The sequence below is a fragment of the Gopherus flavomarginatus genome, chromosome 2, assembly GCF_025201925.1.
Source record: "Gopherus flavomarginatus isolate rGopFla2 chromosome 2, rGopFla2.mat.asm, whole genome shotgun sequence".
NCBI lineage: Eukaryota > Metazoa > Chordata > Testudines > Testudinidae > Gopherus > Gopherus flavomarginatus.
Window position 1 is genome coordinate 58,775,307 of NC_066618.1, and position 24,315 is coordinate 58,799,621.

Sequence of the window (24,315 nt, forward strand, 5' to 3'; positions counted from 1 at the left end):
AGAGAGGAAGTATGACAATCTAACAGAAGTGGTGACCTCCTGTTCAGAGCACCTATCCTCTGGTTTTCAAAGGAGGAGGAGCGTAACCTCAAGGGGTTTTTTGGACTCATTCTCAAAGATACCCAGTGACAGAAAAAAAAGAAAACAAACAACCTTCCTCCTCCCTCTTTCCCCCATCTTTCTTCCTATGCTGTAATTTAACTGTTAGCAAAAACACTGTATCAAGTCTGTAAGTGAGGTAGAACGAGACTGAATGATGCAATATAATAATTAATTACAGAACTGACTGAATCTCTTAACTGTTCATTTCCAGACATTCTGATATTTGGATTTTTTTGAAAAAGAAGTGTAGCAATTGCTTTGGTGTATTAGCTGGATGCTAGCACATTTTCAATCTTAAGTCTCTTTTAGTTATTCCACCCCACACCCCGCAATATATAAACACTTTGATTATGGAACAAAAGCTTTAATAAATAGATGGTTCTCACAGTGTGTTTTCAGTATTTCTTTATATATCATATAGAAATTTTTAAAAGGACAAAACATTTCTTTTCCTTTTTTTGGATCAACTTTAGAGGCCTAGACTGTGATTAGCTCATTATGGAGTTTATGGTTTACTTTACAATATAAATCACTATGCTTTGGAAATGTCACTACTAGTGAAATCATGTGGATTAATAAATGATAGACTGGACTCTTTATTCTATTTTGAATACATAGACTGCTGCAGAAACCTTCAGAAAATGATAGAAAAGGAGACACTAACTTCACTAATTGATTAGTACACGTTAGTCTGGACATTGACTCTGAGATTAAAGATAATTTTGAATTAGCAAGTAACAAAATAGTCTGGCTATCTGCTTCACTATATATTAAATCCTCTCTTAAATGTTAGTGTCTAATTTCTACTGTACAGCTAATTTTTGAAATAATACTTCTCAAATAAACATTGAGAGTCCACATTGAAACCAATACAGCTCATTTTCCGGTGGTGCAAAGAAGCAGGAAAATCATCTTCGCTGTAGCTGAGCAGTTGAAGATTCCTCTGCTGTAGAGAGATGTGGATTAGAAGGTAGCCTGTGACTGATTACATGGAGTCAAAGGACACCATAGGTAATGAACAATTGTAGCGAGGCAGTGGGATACCGCACAGCCCCCCTGAGGGACAAACCTCCCACAACCCCGCTGTGGGTGGAGTTGCTAGGTCCTGCGCCCACCCCTTAGAGGTCACGGCGCAGACCTGGAAGTATAAAAGCTGACCTGCAGAGCTCATTAGGAGCCCAGCCACCGCCGGGACCAGACGTCTGCTGCAGCTGCCAGCTGGAGCTCACACCCGGCCAGCCAAGCCTGCCCCACACCTGCTACCCCGAGGAGGACTGGCCGAGCCTGCCTCGCACCCGCTACCCCGAGGAGGACTGGCCGAGCCTGCCTCGCACCCGCTACCCCAAGGAGGACTGGCCGAGCCTGCCTCGCACCCGCTACCCCGAGGAGGACTGGCCGAGCCTGCCTCGCACCCGCTACCCCGAGGAGGACTGGCCGAGCCTGCCTCGCACCCGCTACCCCGAGGAGGACTGGCCGAGCCTGCCCCGTGCCAGCTACCCTGAGGAAGAGCCTAGCCTGCCTCTTGCCAGCTACCCCGAGGAGCCGCAGAGCCCACCCTCGAACACTTACCCAGAGGAGCCGATGGTGTTTGAGACCGCTGGTGAAGCTACGACGACTCAGGTACCCGACGAGGGGGAGAGTGGAAGTAGCCCGGGGGCAGCCGACCCCAGTCTGGTTGCAGCACTGCCAGAGCCAATGTCAGTGTGTTGCGGCCAGGATCCCCACTGACAGCAGCGAGTTTCTGCCGCTGCTAGGGCCCCAGGCTGGGACACAGTGGAGTAGGAGGGCCTGTGTCCCTCCTGCCACCCCTCCAGGAGTGGCAGACTCCCCCTTTCCCTGGCCTGAGGAGGTCGAAACCTGCTATTGCTGCTCAGCCCTGCCTGAGGGCCTTAACATACTGATTCAGTGTTTGTTGCCCCGCCCTGACCTAGGGCTGGGTTTAAGACTATTGCTGCTCAGCCCTGCCTGAGGGCCTAAGCATACTGACTCAGTGTTTGTTGCCCTGCCCTGACCTAGGGCTGGGCTTGGGACTATTGCAGCCCAGCCTTGCCGGAGAGCCTGAGCATTTGGACTCAGCGTTTGTTGCCCCGCCCTAACCTAGGGCCTGGCTTAAGACTATTGGTAGCGAGGCGGTGGGATACCCCACAGCTCCGCTGAGGGACCAACCGCGGCCAAGCCGCACTACAACAATCTAACCTCAAACTACACTAATTGAACAGAGGGTGTGGTATTATAAAGATACTTGTAAACACCTATCTGTGATAAAAATTTTGGTATTAATGTTAAGTTTTGGGGGGATAAAAATTTTGACATGGATGTTAAACCTTATGATAATACTACTTTTCAGTTAATACCTGTAAACAGGTTTAAAGATTATCACAGCGGAGAAGCCATAAAAAACCTGGTTTGCTGTGTGTGAATGTGGAAACTGAGGCACGCTGCTTCATAGCCTCAATGGCTGGATGCCAAGAGAATTATAACACAAACTGCCTTCGAGCTAGTCAGTGACTAACCCTCTTGTAGTAAACTAAGGGGGAAGGTGTGACGTTCTGTACCTTGTGGGAACACCCTACACATCCATTTTCATCCTTATAATATGATTGTGTGGTATCTAATGCAAAGTTTGTCATGTCAGGTGTCTTCAGAAGGCTCATGATGTACTGAGCATTGTTGTTACGGTAATGTTATAGTAATCATTGTTATAGTAATGTTATATGTTGTCATGTATATAGTTATGAGACTGAAAATGTGTCCTCATGGCTTAAAGCAAATCCAGACAAAAACTCCCCAAGGGCAGATGGGCATTTCACACCTTATCAGGGCATGTACGGGACAAACCCAGCCACCTCACAGGAACAAAGGACACTGGCCTAGGCAACAACAAAGGAGCTATTGGACTCTCGAGTGAGTCACCTCCCTTCCTTTGGTCAGTTTTGGACTAAGATGAGGTAATGCTCACCTGACTCTGAAGGGGTGGGGAGAGGGAGACAAAGCCGAGAGAAGAAAGAATATGGTAAAAAGGGAGAGATGTTTGCCATGCACTTCGTCTCTCTTCCACCTCCATCTACAGACATCATCACCAAGCAACTGAAGCGCTGATCAAAGGGGAGAGCCTGGCTGAAAGGCAACCAGCCAGCCTGTGGCAGGAAGCATCTAAGTTTGTAATGGCATTGAAAGTGTTAAGATCAGCTTAGAATGCATTTTGCTTTTATTTCATTTGACCAAATCTGACTTCTTATGCTTTGACTTATAATCACTTTAAATCTCTTTGTAGTTAATAAATCTGTTTGTTTATTCTACCTGAAGAGGTGTGTTTGCTTTGAAGCATGTCAAGGACTCCCCTTGGCACAACAAGCCTGGTACATATCAATTTCTATGTTAAATTGACAAACTCATATAAGCTTGCAGCGTCCAATGAGCATAACTGGACACTGCAAGACGGAGGTTCCTCGGGTTTAGTCTGAGACCGGAGATATTGGCTAGTGTCATTCAGTTACATAATCCAAATAGTTTACATGCCAGAGGCTGTGCGTGAACAGTCCAGGAGAAGGGGTTCTTATAGCAGAACAGGGTAAGGTTGGCTCCCAGAGTCAAGAATTGGAGTGACCTAGCAGATCACCAGTCCAGATAACACCAGATGGGAAGTCACAAAAGGGCAGCTGCATCATCTCCATTTTGTCTTCAATCCTGCTCCTCAACTCTGAAATAACTTCTCCGTAAACTCAAGCTCTGAACAAAGGACTGAATGACCCATCCATGCTTTGGATGTGTTCCAGAGGGACTGACAAGCCAGCAAACTCACCAACATTGCTAAGAACCTGATATATGGACTTTGAAGTCTTATGCATGTATCTGATTGCTTTACCATTGAACAACTCTCTCCTTATTCTTTTCTTTTCTAATAAACCTTTATTTTTAAACACTAAAGGATTGGCTGTCTGCATAATATTTTGGATAAAATCCAAACTCATATTGATCTGGCAATGTGGCTGGCCCGTTGGGACCAGAAGAATATTTTGTATAGTGAGCAGAATTTTAAAATAACTTTTCACTGTATTAGACCTATTGGCTGATTAGGAGCCAGAGAACTGGAATGCAGTAGGAGTGTGTGATTCCTTTTTTAGCTTCTTAATAACTAGTGTGGGAAATCAGGAGCATAGTTTGTGATTGACTGGTGAGTCTAACTTCACTGTTCACCACCACTTCTGGGAGACTCTGCTCTCCCTTTTTCAGCCTGCCCTGACCTTGGCATTTTTAGTGAAGGCTATCCCAGGCACACTGGATCACAGTACTCACCATGCATGCTGTAGAGTATCCCTATTGTACAAGGTACAAAAATATCCCACCCCAAAAAGCTTACTAGCTAAGCTGGATTCCCAGTTAACATCTTCAAAAGTTCCAGTCACATGTGCCTTTAAACAAAACAGTTGTTCAGACTTGACTCCATGGTGACTCTGGTATCTAAGAATTGTTTTTCTCTGTTCCAAAGCAGGCTGTTTCCTCAATTCATCTTCAAGTCATTCTTTCTTGGCACTCCTTTCAGATACATAACACGCTGAGTACACTTACCATATTCTAAAATACCAATGTTTGTAACTGTTTAGTTGGGTTTTAGGGCTGGTTCTTATGGATTACATCTTTATATCTATACAGTATGCAGTGTTGTAGCCATGTTTTCCCCGGGATATTAGAGAGACAAGGTAGGTGAGGTAATATCTTTTACTGGATCATCTTTTGTTGGTGAGAGAGACAAGCTTTCAAGCTTACTATCTAAAGCTTGCTTCTCTCATCAACAGAAGTTGGTCCAATCGGACATATTACCTCATCTGCCTTGTGTCTCTGTGTCTACATTGTCATTTTCCCCATATTCTCACTTTGGATATTTACTCATTTGGCTTCATATGAAGTCCAGTGGAAAACAGATAAAGTTTGTCATTCATACATTACCTGCAGTTTGTGATACTTCAATTAACAAAATTTTACTATAACCATAATCATGGGCAGGTTAAAATTCATGAACCTATAGCTATAATTAGTTAAATTAGCTCAGGTTTGTTGTTACAGAAATGAAACACCAGCATATTAACTACTTTGTCATTTCCAATTTAGATAATTCTTTTTATATAATTAATCTTGCTGTGTGTTATACCCTTGCCTCTTAATGAGAGCAGAAAGGAAACTGCAGCCCACAAGTTGGATAGCATAAATGTAAGCTTGTGTTAAGCTCTCTAAGACACATTTTGTTAAAGTTAGAAGCCTACTCAGCAAGAAAGACATTTTAGTGAAAGTAATTCAATTTTAAAGCACATGGAAAAAATAATTGCCTATACTGATGTATATTGTTTTACAGGTTTTTGATACAGCAGTGCCTGAATCATATGTTGCTCATTATTTGTTGATAGGCCTAATGATTTTACTGTTGTGATCAAAACGTCTGGTTTCCACACACAACTAAGGCAGTTGTTTTCCTCCCAGTGAGGATTCTTCAGCCCCCTTGTTCAGGAGTCCTCAGGACAGATCTGTCTTCCTCCTCTTCTGAGCTGAGTTGCCCACTTTTAAGGTTCCTCTCCAACTGGCGCATGCTCTGCGCATCTGCAGGGACGGGGTTATCTGGGCTCAGTATTTAATTCCTTCTGGACTACTGAAAGGTTTATACATCCCATCGCACTCTCACAACCTCTTACCTCATACGTCTCCTCTCCATAAGTATACTACTTAGGGCCTGCGTTCACTGCTGGGGAGATCCACGCTGCTGCATTCGATGCAGCAGGAGTTGATTTAGCGGGCCTAGTGAAGACCCACTAAATTGACAGCAGAGTGCTCTCCGGTCGATCCCCATACTCCAGCTCTCTGTCTCCTGTCAACGCAGCACAGTGAAGACACCGGGGTAAGTCGACCTAAGCTACATTGATTTCAGCGTTATTCATGCAGCTGGAATAGTGTAATTTAGGTCAATTTACTGCAATGGTGAAGACAAGCCCTTAGTTTTGAAGACAACAGACATTATTTTAAATATTGGCATATGGGAACAGCAATGGGGGGGGGGGGGGGGAAGTAAGCTGCTTTTCTCCTGTGCCCACAGAAGTGATTGTCTTAAAAATTAGTGATTATATAACTTAATCAACTTTTTTTTATTTTGCAATCTAACTAATAACTATTATAAGAGATTCTATAAGGGAAATAGTCATAGAGCAACCCAGTACAGTGTAGTAGGCACATCAGTAAACTTGTTTGTTCCTTCACTTAGAGAAATTTTTCTACCTTTAGATACACATTTTTCCTTTTTAATTTTTAAAAAAGAGGGGGACAGATGGTTCTTTCCACATCCCAGATGCCTCAATAAGCTTAGAGCTTCTGGGCCTGGCTCTCAGTTACATTAAGGGCCTTTTACAGTCTCTGGGAGCATAAAAGGAACTAAAAGTGATTCTAACTGGTGCTTGAGAATTCTCCTTGCACAAAGGACCTCCCAGGCTAGTGCAGAAGTGGCATAAAGGTTCTGGCCTGGCCCTACTCCCAGCCCATATCCCTGCTCCTTGAATTGAGTGAGTGTCAAGGAAGTGACCAGAGCACACTGCACTGTAAAAACTCTCTGTTTCTCAGGTTCCATGGAGAATAGAACATAAGTCAGATCTGTCCCAAGATAGCCCCAGCATACAGGGAGCACAAAGGTGGCTTAAATTTACCACATCTCTCCCCTACTCCTTTCCTATGTGCTTAGTTCTCCCCACCATGGCTGAGATTAATTTCTGTAGGTTGCATGATGCTAGCTGGCAGAAACAGAGATTTGAATGTGGCTTGAATAAGTAGGACAAGGGTTACAGATGACTCAGTTGCAGGTTTGTGCAACATGGAGAATGGTAGTGATACTGATGGTGACAGAGAAAGCACAGCAGACAGGGTTTATGAGGGATGATTAGGAGTTTGACTTTCGACATTTTAAGCTTAAATTGATGGTGAAACATCCAGGCAATGATAGAGACAGGCTGAAATGCCAGATTGGATGAAAGAGGCAGGAGTATACAGGTAGATTTGAGAGTTGTCTACATACAGATGGCAGCTGATACCATATGAGTACATGAGAACATCTAAAAGAAACAAAAATGAAGAATGATAAAAGTAGGGGTGCAGCGCAGAGCTCTGTGATATCGTTACAAACAGTGGGTGAGGAGGATTCACTCAGAGATGAGGAAGGGACAGTCAGATGCAGAAGAACCAGGAGAAAACAGAAATGCAGAAGACTAGGGTGGAGGATGACAAGGACTGGGTGATTGATGGTGTCAAAGGTAGCAAAGAGGTCAAGAAGGGCATGGACAGAGTACAGACTTTGGAACCCAGCTGAGAAGAGGTTGTTAGAGACTTTGGTGAAAGCAGTGTAAATGGAGTGGGTGTTGAAAATGGACAGGAAGAGATCAAGGGAAGAGCTGGAGGAAGAGTTTTCAAGGCAATGATTGTAACCAGGGCTTAGCATTGCAGAGAAGAATGAAGACGAAGTGGTAGTTTGAGAGGTAGGTGGGGTCAAGGAATTTGTGGATGGGGGAGATCACAGCTTGCTTGTTTTTAGAGGGGAAGGAGTTAGATAATAATGAAAGGTTAAGGATGGAGGAGGCTGTAAGGGGGATATGGGAATTTAGTAGGCTGAAAGGAATGGGGAGCTCATGATAGATGGAGGGTTTAAAGGACAACAACGGGTAAGAAACCTCAGTTTTGGTCACAGGGATGAAAGAGGAAAGGGTATAAGAGGTGGGGATGAGGAAAGAAAGAGATTATAGTGCATCATGTTGATCTTCATTGAAAAATCTCGGGAAGATCTTGGGTGGAGAGAGACATGGGTAAATGGGTCTGAGGAGTGAGTAGAAGGTGGTAAATAGAAAACAGCTATCATGGACATGGCAGTCAATTTGAGTAGAGAAACAGATGTGTTTGGCCAGGAATTTGACAAAACTACTAGAGAAGAGAAGAAACTTATGCTCAGGAAACACTTTTTCTTCTGTTTTACTTCACTTAAAGTAAGTTTTGGCAAGCTTTATTTGCCAAATATATAATTTTCTAAATATAATTTTAAAACTTACTTTGGAATTTGCTGCCTCTTTTTCATTTTATTTTAGCAGTCAAATCAATATAGTGGCTTCACTATATTTTGCCTTAGACATAGATGGAGAGGTAAAACAATTGAGCCACCAAAAAAGATTGATAATAGCCTGATGTGTTTTGTGCTATTTAGATGGCCATTTCCTCAATACAAGGACTAAATCTTCTCTGTTTTGTACAGGACTGAGCATACTGTCCATACTGAACAAATATTGTACTGACAATCAGCTACAGGGAAGCTGCAGGATTACTGAAGCATAACTGTACAGTTTTGCAGTTATGGAATTCCATGCATTGTTTGGTTCTGGCTATCTGATGAGCATAATCATTGTATCGTTATCTTTCAGTAAGTACACAGCATATTAATACCTGTATTATAGCTAATTACATCTATCAGCAAATCCAAACAGAAGGATTTGCATAATCTTGTATTGTTTTTAATAACCATTGAGTGAATATGCAGATATTGTTACTGGCTGTTTTTGCCCCTTACACCCTGGCTGTCTCCTGTAATCAGATTTAAGCCATTTAGCCAGCACCAAAGCCATTGCCTCAGCTTCTCACTCCTTGCAGCTGAAGTAGAGAACTCCAAAGTGAACAGTGCTGGGGAAACTCAAAGGCAAAGAAAATTTCCCTTCAAACTGCTGAAAGGAAAAATGTGTTTCTCTTCGACTCATTTCCCTCCTTGGGGTCCAGTCATGCTTCCATTGAAACTAATGAGAAATGTGCAGGTCATTTAAATGGAAGCAGAATTGGACTCTTCTTCTCTCTCACAACAGGTCAGTAGGGCTCTTGTTTCAGCAAACACTTGTATATATTTTGTTTTGTTTTACATTGGGAGATTCCTGTCCCTGCCTCAGAGTTCTCACACAAACTGTATTGTTACCTGGGGAGAGAAGAACCTTGCTGATGTGTAGCAAATGAAAAGATGAAAAAGAGGAGGAGGGAAGAAAAAATGATCAAAGTTAGGTCTGTCAACTAATTGCAGTTAACTCAAGCAATTAACTGAAATTAACTTGATAAAAGTTATTGTAATTAATCAGTTTTAATCACACTGTTAAACAATCAGAATACCAATTGAAATTTATAAATATTTTGGATGCTTTTCTACATTTTCAAACATTAATTTCAATTAAAACACAGAATACAAAGTGTTTTGTGCTCACTACATATTATTTTTGACTACAAATATTTGCCCAGTAAAGATAAACAAAACAGACAGTATTTTTCAATTCACTTTATACAAGTACTATAGTGCAATCTCTTTATCATGAAAGTGCAATTTACAAATGTGGATTTTTTGTTACATAACTACATTCAAAAAAAAGAAAAGAAAACTGTACAGCTTACAAGTCCACTCAGTCCTACTTCTTGTTCAGACAATCACTAAGATAAAGAAGTTTGTTCAAATTTACAGGAGATAATGCTGCCCACTTCTTATTTACAATGTCACCTGAAAGTGAGAACAGGCATTTGCATAGCACTTTTGTAGCCAGCGTTGCAAGGTATTTATATGCCAGATATGCTAAACATTTGTATATCTCTTCATGCATCAGCCACCATTCCAGAGGACATGCTTCCATGCTGATGACACTTGTTTAAAAAAATGTGATAATTAAATTTGTGACTGAACTCCCTGGGGCAGAATTGTGTATCTCCACTTTGTGGTTTCACCCACATTCTGCCATATATTTTGTGCTGCGTCAGTCTCGGATGACAACTCAGCCTAGTTGTTCAATTCAGAATCATAAAATTTCAGGGTTGGAAGGGACCTCAGGAGGTCATCCAGTCCAACCCCCTGCTCAAAGCAGGACCAATCCCCAATTAAATCATCCCAGCTAGGGCTTTGTCAAGCCTGACCTTAAAAATTTCTAAGGAAGGGGAGTCCACCACCTCCCTAGGTAACCCATTCCAGTGCTTCACCACCTTCCCAGTGAAAAAGTTTTTCCTAATATCCAACCTAAACCTCTCCCACTGTAACTTGAGACCATTACTCCATGTTCTGTCATCTGGTATCACTGAGAACAGTTTAGATCTATCTGCTTTGGAACCCCCTTTCAGGTAGTTGAAAGCAAATCCCCCCCTCATTCTTCTCATCTAAACAATCCGAGTTCCCTTAGCCTCTCCTCATAAGTCATGTGCTCCAGCCCCCAATCACTTTTGTTACCTTCTGCTGGACTCTTTCCAATTTTTCCACATCCTTCCTGTAGTGTGGGGCCCAAAACTGGACACAGTACTAGATGAAGCCTCCCTGATGTCGAATAGAGGGGAATGATCACAGCCCTCGATCTGCTGGCAAAGCTCCTACTAATGCAGCCCAATATGCCATTAGCCTCCTTGGCAACAAGAACACACTGTTGACTCATATCCAGCTTCTCATCCACTGTAATCTCCAGGTCCTTTTCTGCAAAACTGCCGCTTAGTCAGTCGGTTCCCAGCCTGTAGCAGTGCATGGGATTCTTCCATCCTAAGTGCAGGACTCTGCCGTTGTCCTTATTGAACCTCATCAGATTTCTTTTGGCCCAGTCCTCTAATTTGTCTAGGTCCCTCTGTATCCTATCCATACCCTCCAGCATATCTACCACTCCTCCCAGTTTAGTGTTATCTGCAAACTTGCTGACAGTGCAGTCCACGCCTTCCTCCAGATCACTAATGAAGATACTGAACAAAACTGGCCCTTGGGGCATTCCAGTTGATACTGGCTGCCAAGTAGACATGGAGCCATTGATCACTACCCATTGAGTTGGGGGGGAGGGACAGTTCAGTGGTTTGAGCATTAGCCTGCTAAAGCCAGGGTTGTGAGTTCAGTTCTTGAAGGGACCATTTAGGGAACTTGGGTAAAAATCTATCCAGGGATTGGTCCTGCCTTGAGCAAGGAGTTGGACTAGATGACATTCTGAGGTCCCTTCCAACCCTGATATTCTATGAGCCTATGACAATCTAGCCAGCTTTCCATCCACCTTATAGTCTGTTCATCCAGCCCCTACTTCTTTAACTTGCCAGCAAGAATACCATAGGAGACCATATCAAAAGCTTTGCAAAAGTCAAGGAATAACACATCCACTGCTTTCCCCTCATCCAGAACCAATTATTTCATCATAGAAGACATGACTTGCCTTTGGTGAATCCATGCTGACTATTCCTGATCACTTTCCTCTCTAAGTGCTTCAGAATTGATTCCTTGAGGACCTGCTCCATGATTTTTCCAGGGACTGAGGTGAGGCTGACTAGCCTGTAGTTCCCCAGATCCTCCTTCTTTCCTTTTTCAAAGATAGGTACTACATTAGCCTTTTTCCAGTCATCTGGGACCTCCCCTGATCATCATGAGTTTTCAAAGATAACAGCCAATGGCTCTGCAATCACATCCGCCAAGTCCTTTAGCACCCTTGGATGCTCATCCGGCCCCATGGACTTGTGCTCATCCAGCTTTTCTAAATAGCCCTGAACCACTTCTTTCTCCACAGAGGGCAGGTCACCTCCTCCCCATGCATCTTTGACAAAATGCAAAGAAGGTGAATGTGAGATTTCTAAAGATAGATACAGCACTTGACCCAAGGTTTAAGAATCTGAAGTGGCTTCCAAAATCTGAGAGGGATGAGGTGTGCAACATGCTGTCAGAAGTCCTAAAAGAGCAACACTCCAATGCAGAAACTACAGAACCTGAACTACCAAAAAAAACAAAACAAAAACAAGCTTCTGTTGGTGACATCTAATTCAGATGATGAAAATTAATGTGCATCAGTCTGCATTGCTTTGGCACATTATCAAACAGAACCTGTCATCAGCATGGAAGTGTGTCCTCTGGAATGGTGGTTGAAACATGAAAGGGCATACAAATGTTTAGCATGTTCGGCGCGTAAGTACCTTCCATGCTGGCTATAAAAGTGCCATGGAAATGCCTGCTCATTTTCAGATGACACTGTAAATAAGAAGCGGGTAGCATTATCTCCCACAAATGTAAACAAACGTTTGTCTTAGTGATTGGCTGAAGAAGTAGCAGCACTGCGTGGCCTTTTAGGCTCTAAAGTCTTACATTATTATTTTTGAGTGCAGTTATGTAAAAATAATAGCGCAACTTACAAATGTAGAATTATTTTCAGGATAAAGAGATTGCAATACAGTACTTGTACGAAGTGAATTAAAAAAGACTAATTCTTTTGTTTATCATTTTAAAGGGCAAATACTTGTAATAAAACCAGTATAAAGTGAGCCCTATACACTTTGTATTCCATGTTGCAACTGAAAGCAATATTTAAAAATGTAAAAAAATCCAATATGCAAATAAATGTTATTCCATTATTAACAGTGCAACTGAAATGGCAATTAATCATTTTTTAATCTCACAGTTAATCATGATTATTTTTTTAATTAACAGCCCTAGGCAAAATACATGGTAATTCTGCCTGAACAGCACTTAGCAGCACTTTAGCAGCCTATGTTGCTTGTAATTTTTTCCCCTTTAAAAAGTAGACTGATAATGGCTTCCCCCCTTAACCACACTCTGGACTCTTATCTTTCAGAATTTCATAGGTGCAATCACGGGGCGGGGCTGCACGAGCCCCCCCCCGGCCCAGTGCAGGTCCAGGCCTCACCTGCACCCTACTCCTTCCCCCCTGCGGCGTCTCACACCCGCTACCCCAGCTGTGGGCAGTTAATGTAAGCACGGAGAAGCGATGGGGGTGCACAGCTGTCCCCTCACACACACAGGCAGGGCCGGTGCCGTCTGGCCGGGAAATGCCCCGATTGCGGTGCGTTTCCTTGTTGTTGTCATTGACGGCGGGAGCTATTGTGTTGGGCGTCGGTGACCATCGATCACCTCCCCAGTCTCGGCGGGCCTGGCCCTGCTGGGTACCTGGGGGTCCCCGCTGGGCTCGGCAGGCGCCGTCCTGGGGCTATCGCCGGGCGTGACCTACCCAACATGGCGGCGCACGCCGCCCCCCTCACGTAGGCAGCCGCCGGAGCCTCCCCCGCGGGGCGGGGAGAGCAGGGGGAGGCCGCCTCTGCGACCGCGGCGGCAGCGGTGGAAGGTGACAGACGTTTGTCTGGCCCGCGGCGGCCGCACTGGGACAGAGGAATCTTAGCACCCGCCCGCAGCGGTAGCAGCCTCGGGGTGCGCTGGCCCGGCCCGCACCTTCCCGGGAAGGAGAAGCCGCCGCTGCTGGGAGCCGGGCAGCGGGAGCTGGAAAGCCCCGGCCGCCCCCGCTCCTATCTCCGGGGGCGCAGCGGGGGTGGTGGGTGTCGCCGGCGCTGATCACCTGGGCTCCCCGCCCTCTCTCGGCCGGGGGAGCAGCGCTTGGCGCGCCGCAGACGGGCAGGGCCAGGCAGCTTAGGGCTGCGGCGCCGAGCGGGCTCGCTGGGGACTGGCGGCGGCGGCGGGACTGGGAGCCGAGGCGGCAGCAGCAGGATGAACCCCAATGTCACCTACGCCAGTCGCAAGCGGCGGAAGCCCGTGCAGAAAATGTAAGAGACAAGCTGGGGCGCGCGGGGGAGCTGCCGGGCCGGCTTCGCTTCTGGTCACTGCGGGGCTGTCAGCGGCTCACCCCAACCGGCCCTGGCCGTGCTCTGCGCCCCCCGCCGCCTCTCTCCCTAGCTCCAGCGTCCGCTCTGCAGCGGCTCCCTGCTTCCCCAGCGCCGGGTGGGTGTCTGCAGCCCCCGGCGCTGCTTTCCGCCGTAGCCCCCAGCGTCCCTACAGCCCCAGGGCTCTGCGCTTCGCTCCTCGTGGGCCTTGTTTGTCTGGGGCGCTATTTGGGTTTTGCCCGGGGACGCAGCCCCAGACGCAGGGCGCACCCGGGGGCTGTTTGCTGCAGTGCTTGGGGCCCTTTTGCGGGGGCTTTTCTCTGTCGGCGGCTTTGGGTTGGGACCCCTGGCTGCAGTGCTGGGCGTGCGCGTGACTTATGGGGATTCAAGAAGTCCCTTTTCAGACTCTTTTCTCTTCGCCCCCCCCCCCCCCCCAGCATCAGGGAAGTCTGTAGTTAGCGCTGTTCGGAGTCCTGTTGTGAACAGGCACCGATGACCCATTTGTATAAGGATGGTGATTAAAAGGCAGAATGAGGCCTGAGGGAGAGGAGGGAGGAAGGAAGGAAGAAGAAATGACTTTAGGTTTTAGTGTGGCTGGGTTACCTGATCTAGGCGAGGAGGCATTTAAGCCGGTGGTTCCTAGCGATGGCTACAAAGCCCCCACCAGCTAAAATAGCTGTTAGAAGTAGTTACATGACAAATGTAGCTTTTCAAATGTCTTGTTGGTCGCCGTGCGAAGATGGAGCAGTTTCTTAGCAGTGCAGTGCTTAGCTGTGCTGCTTAGGACTTGTGGCATGCGTATGTGCAGAAAAGCGCCCGGCTGCCCCGGTCGTCCCCATTTGAATGGGTTTGTAGCTTACCATTCACTCCCTGCACTAGAGTATTTCACAGTCGGTACTGTGATTTTTAACTACTTCAACTCTGTATGAAGTCTTGCACATCAGATCCTGGACCCCTTTCTCCCCCCCCCCCCCCCCCAATGTAATATTCCTGAATGTGGATGTCTCTGACAAGGGGCCTGGGCCATTTCAACAAAGGGCATGACAGTAGGTGTTACCCTGTTTGGGAATATTTTTAAAAAACTAATTTCCTTAATATTTTTATTCTACCAAAAGATTGATTATATTTTATGGTACCTACTCATTTAGCTCCAAACAAACATAAATCAGAAATTACTGCCACCTCTTAAAAAGAAAAGAATTACCTCTTGATGGGCCTAATTCTGAAAACCCTTAGTTATATGAGTAAAGCTAATTATATCCCCTAAGTATAGATAGGATTGGGCCCAAGGTTGTACCTGCTTCACTAAAAGATTACTTTAATCTGAAATGACTTTCAGCCTAGAGGAAATCGTTAACTTTTACATTTATCTGTTATAAAAGTAGTTAATATATGCATCATTATGTAAGTAGTCTGATTAATTGCTTTTTCCCCCCCGGCAGCTTATTTCTTATTGACTCATGGCCAAAAGAAAATTTTTACTATTTTTTTATATTGCACTTGTTTTCAATTAGCATTACTGAAAAAAACTGTATAAAAAGTAAAATCATACACTAAATTTAAGAGTTGTTCCTTGTAACATACTAGTAAAAGAGAGAAACATTTTGGGACACTGTGGGTAAGCAAGTTCCTTTATATCATTCAGCTCCCTGTTTTGGATCAGTTAATTGAGTGCATATTCAATCACAGCTGTTGCTATTAAAATATTTGTACAAATGGATATTTTGCTTTAAATGAAATTTTACTATGTTTGTGGATTGACTAAATCAGTGAAAAGAAATATATATGATGATTTCTACCAACACTCTGCAGAAGATGCAGTAAATGTGAATATAACTTAATGTAAATGTGGCTAGCCTCTTTTATGCTAAAACATAGAAGTGTTAAAACAGTTCAACAATATAAATCTATGTTTTAGAAAGAAATAGTTGTCCTGTTTCAAGATATACAAGTATATAGGAAATGCTTATTTTTCTACAGTTATGCGCAAGCGCAAATAACTTCCCCGCTCTGTTTACATACTTTCTTAGACTAATCCTTTAAAGTACACAAAAATGTTAATTTAAGGAACTGTTGTATAGCTATTCACTTTTTCTGATTAGAGTAGTCTTAATGCTGTGTTTCCTAATAAATTCTAGTCAGATCTGAAAACTTTCTATTTTTGTACCACTGTATAAAAATGTCTGACTCTCCAGCTGCTTAGTCTTTAATATTCTTTATTTTAATTTGCCACATTTACCTTATTTGAATCTGAGTATGTTCTTTTTTTATGTGTCTCAACGTACGGGTGGAAACTAAATTTAATATTGGTCTTGAGGTGTCCTTGTCATAAAAGAACTTCTCTCTTTAGGACTGAAAGTGAAAAATAAACCTTTCTTAATTTAAGGTAAATATTTTTGTTTTTAATCTAGCCGTAATTTGGGCTTTACCTATATAAGGTTTTAAAAAAAACTCCTACTAATCATATTATTTGCTATCCTGCGGGATTGACAAATAATTTGCACAAGATTAATTTCTATTTGTTCAGTGTACCATACTTATTTCCCTCTTTATGCTTAATTTTACATTCATTTTGCATTTATTCTCCGATAGCAGTCTTGGGAGACACATTATCTGCAGGCCTGAGGGTTCTATTTTGCCCAGTTAAAAACTGATTATAGTTCATACTCTTGGCCAAAAAGAGAGAGAATCCTAAAGTAGCAGCAGATTATCAGATCTCACTTTTAAAGAGGTTATGAAGCTTGTTCATAATTGTAAAAAGATCTAGCTTGCCTCTGATTCTCCTCAAATTAATATATAGGAAACTTGTGTGATAACTGCCTTGAAGTTAGCTTTCTTCCAGGCAATTTTAAAACCTCTTGAAAAAATAGTTTAAAATAGAAGAGCTGACATACTATTATATGTAGTGAGGTAATGTAGCTTGTTTTTACATTCCTTTCATATAAGGAAGAGATTAAATTTTTGTTGAATTGTGTATTTGTGCTTCACTTGCCATATCCAAAATTCTGAGTGGAGCATGAGTGATGTATTGTCTGTAATACAGACAACTCATTTGTGTGAACAACTTTTTTCTCATCTATATAATGTAATGAGCACAAGAAAGTCTAAATGAGGGGGAAGAAAACTCAGATTTTTGTATGGAAAATAACTAATTGAAAATCATGGTAGTAATTTGAAGCCAGTTTAGGAAAAAACACTCCTATTATCTGCAGTGTATAGGACAGAACCCCAAAGGAAATCTTGGGCTATTACCCTGACAGTACGAAGTATTGGAATATAATCCTTTCTGTAGAGAGCTACTATCACTGTAATATGTATAAAAGGAAAATATACTGATTGCATTTTTGGAGAAATACAATAGCTAGTTTAAATGTAGGAATATCCATGTCTTTTGTTAAAGAAGAAAAATGCATGGTAAACAAAGTGAGATTTCACCACCTACACCCAACCAAATCTTGCTATGTATTACAGAACATGCACTTTCTTGGAGCCTTTTCTACTTTTATTTTTGTTTTCTTCCATGTAATTTTCTATTTTATTGATTGAATGATGTGGCCTCCCCCCTGTGGTCATTTTCCTATGGGTGTTAACAAAGGTTTATCGAGGCTTGTATCTTTTAAAAAAAATTTTCATATGTTAAATTCAAATTCTCAAGTTTCCTGGGTTTTTATTAATCACTGGAATATCCATTAATATATAACAAGCCATGAAGTTCATTTAATGTCAAACAGGATGGAATGCAAGATCCACATAAATCAGATTTGTTGTAAATAGATTATGTACTTTTAATCCCCTTCCCCTGGTGTTATGAATTTTTATTTATTTAATCCTTACGATGTCTTTAGATAAAAATATTTTATATTTAATATACTTTAACTTTTTTTGTTGCAGTAAAATACACAAACACTAAGTGGGAAAATGGTGGCCGGGCTGGGGGCAGGCGCATTAAGAAGTTTAATTGCCATATGTACACAAACTTGAATGTCAGTTAAAGCTCATTGCGTGTTTCTTAGATAATGAAAAACGAACAAGAAATATAAGTGATTGGCTTTGTCCAATGCTTACTTACATGGATTCTCCATATACAACATACCTGAAAAATGTTTGCTTTATTTGGTTGTGTGGATGACCTGTCAGGCTAGGATTAATATATACAGTGGTTCAAGAGGCAGCAAAGAGATGATTTCCCTGTCATTGCTTTTTCTTCACCTGTAGATAGGTGTTCACTTTCCAGGCTCATTCTGTTACCCTTCATTATCTCTAATTGCACTTAATACAAACAGTTAGTATACAGCAGGTATGGCCAAACTTACTGGCCCTCTATGTATGACAGTCTTCAGAAATTTGAGAGCCAGAGCATGCCTGCTGGGAGCCTGGAGTTTCAGTCCCACTCCTGCTGAAGCCCCGAGCCCCAGCAGGTGTGCCCTTACGGGGCTGAAGCCCTGAAACCCTCCTCCCTGGTGGACAGAAGTCTCCACTCCCACCACCCCGCTGCAAGGCAGAGGTCCCGGGCTCTTCTCCCCACCCCCTAGTCTAGCAGGTGGAGAATGGGGGGTGGAGGGGGCTTGCAAGCAGCACTTTAATGATAAAAGAGCCACATGTGGCTCGCGAACCACAGTTTGGCCACCCCGGGTATATGGTCTTTCTTTTTAGAAACAGTGCATATTCATTTATAGTTTCGGTACTGTAGATGGATGGTTTGTAGCAGATAGCATTTTAAGATGCTTCATATTTTTAATTTCAGATTTATTATGTACTCTGCTTCTTTCAGAGAGACATTAAAAAGAACATGTAAATAGCATATTAAGAAAATCTTTCGCTATATTTAGAAAACAATCTTGAGAAGCGAAGAAGATTCTTTTCTTTGTGCACAACCATGGTATATGATCTTAAAAGCTATATATTGCAATCTGTTGGATTTGGAACAAAACTTCCATTGTCAGTACTTTAGTAGTCTCTCCTCTTGCGCTTTCTGTTGCAGGCAGTCTTTAAATCAAAATGAACTGTTAAGATGAAGCCAACAGAGTGGGTGGGTGTTGATACATACTCCCTAGTGGAGGACAAAAGGTTACAGCAATGGTTCTCAAACTATTGTATTGGTAACCCCTTTCGCACAGCAAGCCTTTGAGTGTGACCCTTCCCCCTTATATATTAAAAACACTTCAAAATATATTTAACACTATTATAAATGTTGGAGGTGAAGTGGGGTTTGGGGGTGGAGGCTGACAGTTCATGACCCCCTACATAATAACCTTGTGACCTGCTAAGGGGTCATGACAATCAATTTGAGAACCCCCTGGGTTACATAGTCCCATCACACCATTGACAGAAGAGTTAGAACAACCTGGTCCTTTAAAGCTGCTTGGAAGCTCATTGGTTCTGTCACCCCTGAGGGGAAACCACAAAACAAGTTTGCTGCACCACTGAGAAAGATGTGCCCCAACTTCAAATCAAGGCTGTCAACAGTCTACAGAGATAATACCCATCTCATCATCCTTTACTCTTACCTCACACATCAGAACCAGAGTGTAATGTTAATGTTGAATATGGTGGTAAGAGTTTTTAGTTCCTCTGGGCGGAGTGGTATTGTTTGAGAATGGTGAACATGCATCACTTTTGGTAATAGACAGATGTGATGTGAATAACAATTTTAGGGGGGAAAAACATGTCTTTGCATATGTGGTCGAGATTATAGGGAGACATCATCCTATTTTAATTTAGAAGGGCTTTTTTGTTTTATTTAAATGGATTTTTTCGATGACCATGGATTTTACGTCCGTTTCAATGCCGTTTCCTTAAAATATGTTGCTTTTTTCATTTCTAAAATAAAATGGTGTGTATGTACATAATACATTTCTCTCACATCCTGAATTATCTGAACTAAATAATAATTCACAAAAATAACACCCCCATTTTTGTAACATTAAGGATGGGTTGAAAAACATCTGCAGCACATACTACCCCAAGGATTAAGACTGTCAGCTATGTGACAGATGCCTGTGCTGCCAATCTCCTCAAAGGCCCTCTGTTTTTTAGAGGAGTAAAACAGTTGTGTATTATATTCAGGGATCCCATTTTCCATAATAACAAAACAAAATTCTCTGATTAAAAATCCATGGTTTTTCGCTATTTAAAATGAAACACTGAACTTTAGGCTCCATAGCCACAACATACAAAGTATCTGAACAGAATGTTTTATTGCTATACAGTAGAAGCCTAGTTATTCGAGCCTCCATTATTCAGCTCTCCAGCCCCGGGCTAAGGGCAGCAGGGACTCCAGTGGTCAGCCCTGGGCAGTTGCGGCTCCGAGTCCTCCCCGCCCCTCATAAAATAAAGGATAGAAAGCTCTTTGCCAATTTTGATTATTCGATCTGGCCTCGGTCCCAATTAGAACGAATAAACTGGGTTCCACTGTAGATTTAAAGTGCATTCAGAAATAGAGCACGAGAGGGAAGTTGTGAGCATTAAATAAGTGACACTGGTACTTTTAGTAAAATGTAGTTAATGGTTATGTTTTTCATTTTTCACAAAATGAAGAAGTAAAAATTCTCTGTAAAAATGCAATTTCTGTGTTTTTTTTCTGTTAAAGGGATTTTTAGGATCCCTGCTAATATTCACTTATCTTTAGGTGCTCAGCAACTGGTTTTATTCAAAACTGTATTTTAATTTACTTTTATTTTTAAGTCAGGAATGTGTATATTGGAACCTGCTTTGGCCTCATGGTATAAATTAAGGCGACAGCCATTTGGGTTTAGCGTGTGTGTGTGTGTACACACACACGCACAATCAAAACTCACACATAGTAAGGTATGTGATTAAAGACTATGCGGCATAGAAGAACGGGGAAAATAGTTAAAATAATACTTTGACAACTGTTTTTATTTTGACGTTCTATGACCGCACTTGTCTGTCTCTCAGGTATTGAAATATTGAAAGGTTTCAGTTCAGCTGTAATAGATATTAACTGAACAAGGAACTCTGGCCATTCGGGTTTGTTCAAATCTCTCACAGCTGTACCTAAACGGTAGAGCAGCAGGACTGGAAGGGAATTCTACTGTTAAAGCAGTTTTAACAATTTTAAAATCTGCCCCCACTTTCTGGGCTGTTTTTGTAAAAAGAACATATACAAGGATTAATCTTGATATAGGATTCAGTTTCCTTCAGGGATAACTTGCTGTAATGCATAGAGGGTGCAGCACTCTATCCGAACAAGGGGTTCACAAACTTCATTGCACCATGACCCCCTTCTGACAATGCAAATACTACATGACTTCAGGAGGGGGGACTGAAGCCTGACCCCACCTGAGCCATGCTGTGGTGCTGCCCCAGGCAGGGGGGCTAAAGCGGACAAAGCCCTGTTTACACCAATGTGTTTTTTTTTCACACCCCTGAACAACAGAAGTTTTACCAACAAAAGTCCAGTGTAGACAAAGCCTGACTACCAAGAATCGGAGACTGCAAACTATTCCACAGGAATAGCAGACCTGGGTGACTGACTTAAGTGTCTGAGTGGGGTAGCTCAATCATTGCCGGTACAGCAGGACTATACTTCAAGCAATAGGTTTTTTAATCTGGCTCTGTATTAACTGACAGTAATGCATGTTAACGACTCTCACTCAGTAACTTAGTGTTACTAATAGGGATTGTTAAGGAAATGTTGGGTGACTTTTAGCCCGTTGTTTGGCCAATATTGAAATCCAAGCTTTTTGTTGTGTAGTCTGTTTTTTTTGTTATTTAAAAGAATTATGCAAGTTGACATGATTTGAGTACACGAATGCTTCCCTAGAATAAGTAAACATTATTTGGTTCCTTTTGTCTGAACAAAAGCTTTACAGAATTCCTTTTAAACTAATATTATCTGGGGTTGTGGTGAGCTGCAGGTAGCCTGACATCATATGGCATTAGAGAGATCTCAGGCTCAGAGTGGCCCTCAGAAAGTCAGGGCTCATGATTGAGGTAGTTGTAATACTGCCCTTAGCCAGATACTTATTTCACTGTGTATTTTAATTGATGACACACTCATACGTGATGTGCTGTTTTTGCTTTGGATAAGTCTCTGTTTAATAGACATAATTTTCATAACCTTCTTTATTTTTCCATCACTTCCTCCTTGCCCATTTCTGTACCATTAACCTCCATCAGAGCAGTGGGGAAGCAGACCCTTTATTTCTGCAACAAACTTAGCTTTAATGGTAATGAAGTGTGATAGTGGTTGTTATTCCTGGGGCTTTCGAGTGTGTTGTGATTGGGGCTACAGTACCGAATGTTGACATTACAAACTCTGAGTAAGAAAGGGGGGGTGTATACACTCCTTCAGCGTATAACAGCAACACATCATTTTTATAGTAAGAGTGAACAGTTGAGACAAATTTTAAGTTTTCTCCAATCAAGAGGTAGTGGACAAGTGACACTGGTATAAAAAGACATGGTCCTTAAAAATAGATTTGGAAGGTTTAGATTTAGATTAATAAATATTGACAATTTTATGACTCCCCCACCCCCCATCAAAAACCCCACCCCCCTCCAGTGGCTAACTTAGTAATTGGAACTGGAAAAAAGATAAGTCTAAAAACACATGATGTATTTCACTATTTGATGTCAATTCTGTCTCATGCATTTAACTGGACGTTATGAAATTTTTACAATATAAATCATGTTTTCACAGTGGTATCTAAATTTCATTACAGGAGGTTTTTTAAATTTCTAGCCAGTGCAGAATAGTAATTTGATTGAATGCAGTACTTGGAAATAAATACTGGCAAGACTACTTAGACTGCATGAAGCAGGTAGGCATGAACAGAGTTTGCAAACAGCATGTCACACACAACCAACGTTTGTGTAAAGGTAATCTAAGCAGTAGCAAACTGACTCTACAAACTTATTACACAAAAAGGAATCAATGATTGAGCCCGCTGTAATTAGAAAACTTTATTTTAAGCATACATGCCATGTGAGCAAAGCTAATCTGTTGAAAGACTCAGAATTTATTTCTTTCTAACAATCAGATATAATTTCATATAATATAAATGTTCCCTATTCACAACCTTGTGTGTAGGAAATTTTGGACTGAGCACTGGGAAGTTAAGGTGGGTGTTAATGGAAACTAGAAGCAAGATTACATAAACACCATAATATAATTCATAAAAGAGCACTATTGCTTTGTTTTGGATGGTTTATTTCACCAATTTGTCATGCCATACTTACTGTAAATGTTGTGATTAGTTAAGAGTTGAAGAGTATTTTAGTGCTCAGTATGTTGTCAGCTGTAAGTGGATTTAATGAGTTGATTTACGTATTCCCACCCCCAAAATCTCATTACAAGCATTCATAGTGACTCCTTTTTCAGGAACTCCTCAACATATTTTCACCTGTCTCTCTCCCAGATTTGAAGATATCTGGGCCAGAGGGCATCTTGATTTTTGTGTCTTGTATGCTTTGCTGGTATCCAACAGGTTGTTAGAACTCTTGCAGTTTTAAGCAGAAAATAAAACACTGTATAAAAATTAAGCATACATTGAGATGTTGCACTAAAAGTGAACAAGTGTAGATGTGAGAGTACAATTTTACACCAAGTATTAATAAATATACGTTAACACTAGTATTTTAGTATAATATAAAGTATTTGGCACATTCTGAGTGACATTTGAGTTTTTTTCTGAACAATAGAACTGATTATTATTAAGTATCTCTCAACTTTCAAACACTTTTAACTGATGTGCGAACAGGACTCTTAGATGCCCACCTGATGTTTGTTTTTCTGAACTTCAATCTAAGTTAATTTTTGCTGGGGAATGTGCAAGTCATTTTGGGGAAGCATAATACATGTTAAAATGTAAAAGATTTATGGTGGTGGGCATCAGCTTAATGGCAGAGCTTTACTACCTTTCTGTTTAAAAAAAAATAATAAAAAATTAGGGCAATGTGATCAGTTTGAGGAAAAAATATGCATTTATGCTGTGTTTTGTCTTTGCCACAGAGTAAAGCCACCTCTATCTGAAGGAGCCAAGTCCAATCCATCCAAGAGACACAGAGACAGATTGAATGCCGAGTTAGATCGCTTGGCTAGCCTCTTGCCTTTCCCACAAGACGTTATCGCCAAACTGGATAAACTGTCTGTGCTTAGGCTTAGCGTGAGTTACCTGAGAACCAAAAGCTTCTTTGATGGTAAGAGATTAGGATTAAGTTTTTCTTGGATTGCTTTTAAAATACTGTTTGGCGCTGTATGTTACTTTCACTTGTTTTAATATTTAAAATTGTTGAATGTATCTATACTTTAATGACATGTCAAGTTGTGTAGTGAGGTAACTGTGTAACTGTACAAAATCAGGTGTTTTCTTGAAAACCAAATGTATCTTTACATTTCACTTAACTAGTCGTCTTGTATTTGGAAGCAATATCGCCTTTTAATAAGTTTTCCAGACCTTTTCCTCAAACTTGCAAAGGTTTTGAGGAGATGATATAATTGTTGAATTTAGCACTTTTTCAGACGGATTTCCTATCAGTTGAATGTTTTCCTTGGTGCTGCAAAGATAACTTTGTTATGAATAAAATGAACGAACACCTGCAACCCCATCACATAATTAGTTTATTATCTAATGTGCTTGAGGA

At 41.8% G+C, this 24,315-nt stretch overlaps 1 protein-coding gene and 1 long non-coding RNA gene across 3 annotated transcripts in view; one reads left to right on the plus strand and one right to left on the minus strand.

The window, feature by feature from the left end:
• Window positions 1-5,065: 5,065 nt before the first annotated feature.
• On the minus strand, window positions 5,066-13,124 carry LOC127044213 (uncharacterized). 2 transcript variants are annotated; one of them, XR_007772420.1, is made up of 2 exons: window positions 13,043-13,124; window positions 5,066-5,959 (listed from the first exon to the last, which is right to left on the minus strand). It is a non-coding gene; the product is annotated as an uncharacterized LOC127044213 (long non-coding RNA). The 2 variants fall into 2 exon arrangements; XR_007772419.1 differs by lacking the exon at window positions 13,043-13,124 and adding an exon at window positions 9,077-9,229.
• Window positions 13,125-13,210: 86 nt separating this feature from the next.
• The window catches only part of AHR (aryl hydrocarbon receptor), a 92,229-nt gene continuing 81,124 nt past the window's right edge, over window positions 13,211-24,315 (plus strand). The window contains exons 1-2 of the mRNA XM_050938605.1: window positions 13,211-13,650; window positions 23,684-23,871. Coding sequence (XP_050794562.1) covers window positions 13,595-13,650; window positions 23,684-23,871 — 244 coding nt within the window. The 5' untranslated portion in view covers window positions 13,211-13,594. The remainder of the gene's footprint in view (window positions 13,651-23,683; window positions 23,872-24,315) is intronic.